Here is a 7,790-nt window from a genome sequence, read left to right as displayed (position 1 = left end):
CTATCAAGTTATTTCTCAACTATTACATAATGATAATGGACTAAGGTTAAAATACAAAGCAATTTGATTTCCAACTCCAAGCTGAGAGGTAGTATGGTGGCATCAGAGGTTTCTTCAGTAGCACATAACATCTATTTCCTTCACAGCTGCCGTGAGACTCTCTCAGTTGCTTACATAAAACACGACTAAAAATGAGATCACAAATTTAATGTTTTTAAGTGTCTGTAGCAGATAACCCAAAAACAGAAAACATCATCTCAGTCTGAAAAGCCTCCTCAAGACAGGTCCACTAGCACCCACTCTAATTACATGGGTTATCACATCCATGTCCCACCCATGTAAAACTTTGGAGAATCAATCCTTAAAGTTGCTTTTCTAATTGAGCACAGTAAGTGTAAACAAAAGATAATGTACCCAAAAAAGGAAAACTTTGGAAATGTATGATTAAATTTTATTGCATTGACTACCTTTCATTAGTTTTGATTGTTTCTTCTTTTTGTTAAAGGATCGTGTCTGTTCTGAATTTGACAGTCATAATACGTTCTTGGCTCACTTTTCTATTTTATGCAAGAACGTCAATTGCAGTGTTCCTAGATGTCATTCTTGATGGTTAAAAAGTAACTAGTGAATTTCCAAAGTAGGTCAGTTTTAGAGCCAGTTTGAAATACTTGTTTTAAAATAATACAAGTTACAGAGTAAATCAGAATGAAATCCTTAATTGTCTACACTGTATGTATAAGGAATGGTACAGCAGCTCATGAGTATTTAAGTCCATAAAATGCCAAATCAAGTCATAAGCATTTACACCTGCTGGCCCAGTTACACATGAATTAACAAGTTATGTATGAGTTTTAAAAAAGAAAGACTGAAGTCATTATTCCGATATAGTTTCATTATTGCTCTGAAAAATATAGGAACATCATGAAAGGTTTTTGTTTTTGTTTTTGTTTTGTTTTGTTTTTAGAGAAACAAGAAGTTCACATACACTAGAAATTGCATAACACTACTGTTTTATAAATATTTCAACTTATTTTCAAACATAGCATGACTGACAAGGCGCATCTTTGAGCCAATGTTGCCTCCATATTTCTTTCAATTTTGTCAGTGTGCTCTGTCTCTGTTAATGTCCTAGTATTGTTTGCTGTGATTTTGTAGGATAGAGATATAAATACCAAAGCTCACTAGCTCAACATCTTGCATACAATACTGAAAAAAAATTACAAAGCCTAATCAATTATCCAATAGGCTTCAGAAGAATTAATGACGCATATGGATTACAAAGTATTCAGCTTATGTGGCAGAATGAGCTTAAGCTCTTGGCAAGAACTTATTAAAGAACAAGAAGGCAACAGTTGAGGATTGATCGGGATAAATAATGTAGAAACAAAAATAAAGGACCTCAGTAAAATTGATGAGATTTGGAAAGAAGTCAAAGAAAGTAAAACAAGTAAAGAACTAGTTCATAAAGGCAAAGTGTCATGGCAAAGTACTAGATGCAGGCTTTCTTCCTATAGGGAGCACCAGAGAAAATATTTTTAGTATTTTAGAGAGATAGGCTCTCTAAAATACCACTCACAGCCCCAACATTTAAAATCCCTGTAATCCTTACCTCTTATAGTTTCTTCCTCACTGGGAAAATGAACATAATACTATCTATAATGTGCTTATTTTAAGAATTTGCATCTGTTGAGATATGACTAGACTACTATTTAATAGTATCATAATCAATAAACAAATGTTAATGATGCTTTTAATTTTTAAATTAAGCTTTAGTTTGGGGTAAAGATTAATTTAAATACTATTAGTTTCTCATACAAATTTATTTTTCAAACTTTGTATTTCAAATGCAGTTTTCCTTCATGGCTTTTTGAGGATCTCAGAAATCAACAAAGGGTATGTGTATGCATGGATGTCTATAAATACTTAACTCATTTTTAAATTTTGACAGACACATATCTACAGATGTATGAGGTTTATTTTGATCTTCTGATAGATCTATTTACTGTGTAATTAGCATATTGGCATATTATGGTCTGGTCATAAATGCAGTAGCTAGTGACATTCTGCTTTTACTCCTGGTCCTCTTGAAGACTTACTTTACATATTTAATTTTGCAACCAATTTAAATTATTCTTTTCAGTAGTTACTGCTTTGCTATAGATTAGGTTTGACGCTTCAGTTATTTAATAGCTTCAAACTGCCTGGAGTTGACATACAAACATCAGGGACCCATCAACTTACAATTTATACATTTTTGTTTAAAATCTGCAGCTTCTTTATCATTATGATCATTTTGGATATAATTCATAACACAGGAATCTAAGAACTCTAAGATCAAGTATTCATTCTACAATGCTTGGTGTGACTGGTACTTAACCCTGCCATGATGTGGTCTTTGTAAAGCATTGAATTTACTTTTTTAATTTTTATTTTATTATGTGGATACTTTGTATGTAGTCATGCATGTGTGTCTGTGCACCATGCACCTATGCAGGCAGTATCTGCAAAGACCATAAAAGAGTCAAATCACAGGGAACAGACATAACATACCATTGTGAGCTGCTATGTAGGTGCTAAGAATCAAACCTGGTTGCCCCAGGAAAGCAGCACTTGCTGTTAATAGCCTAGCCATACCTCTAGCCCCCTAAGACAATCTTACTTAGGATTATTTGGGGCTTAAGCAATCAATTTAACTTCATTAGTTAATGGTAAGTGTAGTGCATGAACTATTCTAGTTCTGACATCTACGGATCCTTTCAAAATTCATGTTGCTGCAGAATATCAAGATATTAATTTTTTGTATGTTCTCTGTAACAAGACTGGTCAGAAAATCATTAATATTGTTTAAGAAAAGCTGTTCTCTTCATGTACTAAATGTCTTAAGAAACTAATGTCTTTTTTTGTTTTGTTTTGATTTGTTTTTTTGAGACAGGGTTTCTCTGTGTAGCTTGGCTGTCCTGGAACTCACTCTGTAGACCAGGCTGGCCTTGAACTCAGAAATCCACCTGCCTCTGCCTCCCAAGTGCTGGGATTAAAGGCGTGTACCACCACCACCCGGCTGAAACTAATGTCTTATTTGAAAACTCTATGAAAGCTCACCAGAAAAGAATTCTTTTATCTAATTTTTGAAACAAATTATTTAGATTTCCAGAGATATGTTTTCTTTTAAAACATTTATTATCTTTTAATTTTTAAAAAAAAAAAATTCATAGTCTTACAACATTGTTTTATTTTGTGAATGGGATTGTAAGGCTCATTTAGGGTTTGCTTTTGTTTTGTTTTGTTTTGTTTTCAATTCATTCTCTCTCCATTTCCACATCTGTTTCCTCATTCATTCTAGAAGGATTCATTTCTACCACCCACCTAAATCCATTACAGACAAGACCAAGGTTTATATTTCATAAATAAAGCATTACGGTTTCAGCTTTATCCCCTATATTATTGTTTGATTTCTTGCTTCTTGTTCAGTGTTTACCTGCTGATTTTGTTAAGCTCATAACTCCAAAGTCATCTTGTATTGGCAGCTTGCCATAGAAAATATGTCACAGAGGCCCACAACACGCATGTGTAGGACAAGCGTCTGGGCATGCGCTTCTCTTTTGACCCTGCCCCTCCACCACTACCATTATGGCGGAGACAATTCCTGTGCCCCAGTTTCGGCCAGTTACACACCTGATATTTGGCCTGAATGGACTTCTTCTGAATACTGAAGATTTATATACCGAAGTGTTTCAAGAAATATGCACGAGCTATGGGAAGAAATACAACTGGGATGTTCAGTGCCTGGTCATGGGGAAGAATGCTCTAGAAACTGCCCAAATTATAGTAGAGTTCCTGAAGTTACCCATTTCCAAAGAAAAACTATTGGAAGAAAGCCAGAAGAAGCTTCAGGAGGTGTTACACACTGCCGCACTCATGCCAGGAGCTGAGGAATTGATCCACCACCTGAGAAAACACCACTTACCCTTTGCCCTGGCCACCAGCTCCCTGACCGTTCCCTTCCAAAAGAAGACCAGTAGACACAAAGGGTTCTTCGGTTTATTTCACCACATCGTCCTGGGGGATGATCCTGAAGTACGGAATGGCAAGCCAGCCCCAGACATATTTCTAACCTGTGCTAAGAGGTTCTCTCCTCCGCCTGTTCCACAAGACTGCCTCGTCTTTGAAGATTCTCCAGATGGGGTGGAGGCAGCCGTGACCTGTGGGATGCAGGTCGTTATGGTGCCTCATGAAAACCTAAGTGCAGACCAAACAAAAAATGCCACCCTGGTGCTGAGTTCCCTCCACGACTTCAAACCGGAACTGTTTGGTCTACCTGCCTATGAGTGATAATGGTGAAGGGTGACCGTGCTGCTGTGTGGACCCACATTGCTTTGTGGAAGCATTAGGAAATCCACAGTACCCAAATTGTAACCTTTATTGTCACTGTAGGTTATAAAGTCATGGGTTCCATTATTTATTCAGCCTCCTCTGTGATTTGCTCTACATTTGACTGTAGAAAGAAAACGAGAGCTCAGATTGACATCTACAGTAACTATCTTAAGTAAAGCTGACTTGGTATACACTAAAGGGAGTGTTACATGCATGTTTATAATACATGTGAATATAACCACTATATGATTATGCATGTGTATCGTGTACGTGTTCATGGATATATATACATATGCATATATATAAAGTATATAGTTTTCCCAAATCAAATAAAAATCATACTTGTTTTCTCCTTTTCCATTTAGTCCTTCTGGATATTGACAGTTGGAAAATATAAACTACATATTCATATATGAATAAACTGCACGTTCATATGTGAATGTGTCTATGTGTATAAATATATGTGCAATATATATATGGTATATAATGCCTTCTAGCCTTTTAAAGTTGACATTAACAGTATGGTGCTAACTGATGAGTGAGATGCTCATTCTGCTCATTAGCTTGAGAGTGCAGCCTTGGTAAGGATAATTGTCCTCTTCAACTAGCTTTAAGTTATTTTTGTGATGTCAGATGTCTCTTGGAACTTAGTGTCTTAATGTATGTAGAGCATATACCTTCTATGTATATCCTATTCTGTATTGGAGAATGTTTCTACCTCAGAAGAAAACACTTCTCTCCTTAAGGATATATTTTCTACTTAAAGGTTTATTATTATATATTTATTGAGATAGGGCCCTTCCATGTGACTCTGGCTGGCCTGGTACTAGCTATGTAGATAATGCTGAATTTGAACTCACAGAGATCCACTTGGCTCTTCCTTCTGAATATTAAGACTAAAGGCATGAGTCTCCCCAGCCAAACTGACATGTTTTATTTTTAACTTGTGTGTGTGTGTGTGTGTGTGTGCGCGCGCGCGCGCGTGCACTCATTCAAGTACAGATGCCAGCAGATTCCAGAAGAGAAGTATCAGATTCCCTGGAGCTGAAATTCAGGCAGCTGTAAACTGACAGCTGTCAGTGCTGGGAACCAAACAAGGGTCCTGTGCAAAACAACAGGATGCACTTTTAGCTGCTGAGGCATCTCTAATCCCTGATGTTACAATTATGAAGTAGAATTGTAGTTGTTTAGTAAGACTGGGTGCTTGGCATAAATGACTAACAATCTTGTTACCTTTATGCTTCTGTAGATCAGCTTCACCTTTGGAATTCAGCTACAAAGTGTCTGTGCCGACAAAGGATCGAGTGCAGATAACTTCCACTGGGTGTGGATCTATTTCACATCACTTGACAAACTGTCTTAACATTCTCAATGGCCTGTACATTTATTTACTCAATAATTCTTTTCCAAACCAAATGGGACATCTAACTAACATCCTTACAAGCTAACTAAGTGAAGCAGTATCTTTTATACATTTTCAAAAATGAATGATATATATATGCATATATATGTCATATATATATGCATATATTTTTGGAAGAATTGTTACTATAGTAACAAAAATTTAGAGATAGAGATAGATATTTAAAATAAGGTGTTTGGATTTGCTTTTGGTAAGGCTAGGGAAGGATGGCTTATTTTTCTTTTATAACTATTCTTGGAAATAAAGAGGCATTTGTAAGCAATTATAGTTATATACATTTAGTGTGTATATATTTTTAGTTCCTCATCAATCATAAATCTAATTGAAATGAAAGCAAAACTTTTTAAATTAATTTGTAAGTAAATTTTAAGAGAAAACTATTTTACTGTATCCCTCTTCCTGTGTACTACTTTATTCTCTCAGCATTTGCACATACACATATCAAATTATGAATATACATACTACCCATCCTCATTTATTACAGATCATATGTTGTAAATAATCCTACTTGCTAAAATTCCCATTACTCCCATTGCTTGTGATACTTCTGTGATCCGTGAACACATATGAACAGATGGGTGAAGTTCTGAATTAGCCCCTGCACATATCAGATGATATCAGACAAGGTGTTGCAGGACATTTTTATTGTAGGTCTGCTACTACACGTGTGTTTGTTACATGTGACATGTGTGTTAGTGACAGGCGCTCTGTGTGTTTGTGTTTTGATTGGCTGGATCTCTATTGTATAGTACTGCAAGGCATGAGAAGAGTAGATTGTTCTAATAAAGGAAATATGAGATATGTCAGATATGTTCTATCCAGGGTAGCTTGTAGTACTACTGATTGTGAACTTGTTGTCAATAGGTCGATTGAATACTAAATAATGTGCCATGAAGGAAAAATGTACATAAAGCAAGGTTATGTTCTTTTACAAAGAATGAACAAAGGCACAAAGGCACTATGGGTAATAAGAATAGTCTATACCACATAGACTTTGAAGAATATGTGAATCATATATTATTAAATAGCATATATACCCATTCGCAAACATATACTACACACATGCACATGCATGCACACGCGCGCACACACACACACACACACACTTTAAGTGAGCTACTCAGGCATCCTAGCAACCTTAAATGATAGTTTATTTGGGGTATAAAGTTTTAGAACACAAAACTTCACAATTAAGATTCAGATGGCTAGCGAAGATTGCCTAAATGCTAATTTTTGGTTTCTTATAAAGAAGCAGTTTTAGCAAGGGTGTCAGTCATTTTCTGGGAATTAAATGCCCACCAGAGCCTTTTTGTGATGAACTTTGGGTTTCTTTTCCTACTTGCTGCTGCCATCTTCTATGCCAACTCATTTCCCATCCCTTTACTGACTGGATTCCGTTTTAGCAGCAGCTGCTTCCATTCTACCATGAACCCTGAACTGACGCCACTAGCAGGGAAAATAGAGAATAGTCTACCATGGCATGCCACTTCCAGGGCTTAGGCTTCTAGGAAAAGGGTTAGCAATTCAGTGTCCATCTCGAAGACTACCAACCTCCCCAGTTAGAGGAAGCACAGTGTATCTTCCCTTCCAAACTGTGGAATTGTCTTTGGCCATCAGATTTAAGAGTGACCTATTTCCCTCTTATATTTTTATTGTTTGTATCAACTACAATAGACCTGAATATACAGGCAGACATTGGTTTGACTATTCATTCATTCAATCGTTGTTGGTTATGAACTACTGAATGTACTATGTAATTGAATGTTAAGTACTATGTAAGACAGTGATAAGACCAGTTTTCTATCAACAGGGATCATTTCATCAATCATGTGAGAAAGAAGTAAACATCTAAACATTTAAATAATGATATGGAGATAATGATATCAAATACAGATAATGATAAGAAGTAAATAAAACAAAGTGGTATGATAAAGGGTAGCCAGGCTTGGGAAAAGGGAATATAGTGGTTCTGTAAATACATGTGCCAGAAAGGCAA

General features: G+C 36.1%; 1 protein-coding gene across 1 annotated transcript; it reads left to right on the top strand.

Annotated features, from left to right (window-relative positions):
* Positions 1–3,576: 3,576 nt before the first annotated feature.
* On the top strand, positions 3,577–4,623 carry Pudp (pseudouridine 5'-phosphatase). Its single transcript, XM_031366310.1, has one exon. The coding sequence runs from the start codon at positions 3,628–3,630 to the stop codon at positions 4,327–4,329; it is 702 nt and encodes a 233-aa protein (XP_031222170.1). The 5' UTR covers positions 3,577–3,627; the 3' UTR covers positions 4,330–4,623.
* Positions 4,624–7,790: the final 3,167 nt, after the last annotated feature.

Source organism: Mastomys coucha, unplaced genomic scaffold (genome assembly GCF_008632895.1).
Source record: "Mastomys coucha isolate ucsf_1 unplaced genomic scaffold, UCSF_Mcou_1 pScaffold13, whole genome shotgun sequence".
Lineage (NCBI taxonomy): Eukaryota > Metazoa > Chordata > Mammalia > Rodentia > Muridae > Mastomys > Mastomys coucha.
This window is presented reverse-complemented; position numbering and strand designations above follow the sequence as displayed.

Bases quoted from the DNA above. Each gene is read 5' to 3' on its own strand.
- Pudp (XM_031366310.1), top strand. From the start codon at position 3,628: ATGGCGGAGACAATTCCTGTGCCCCAGTTTCGGCCAGTTACACACCTG.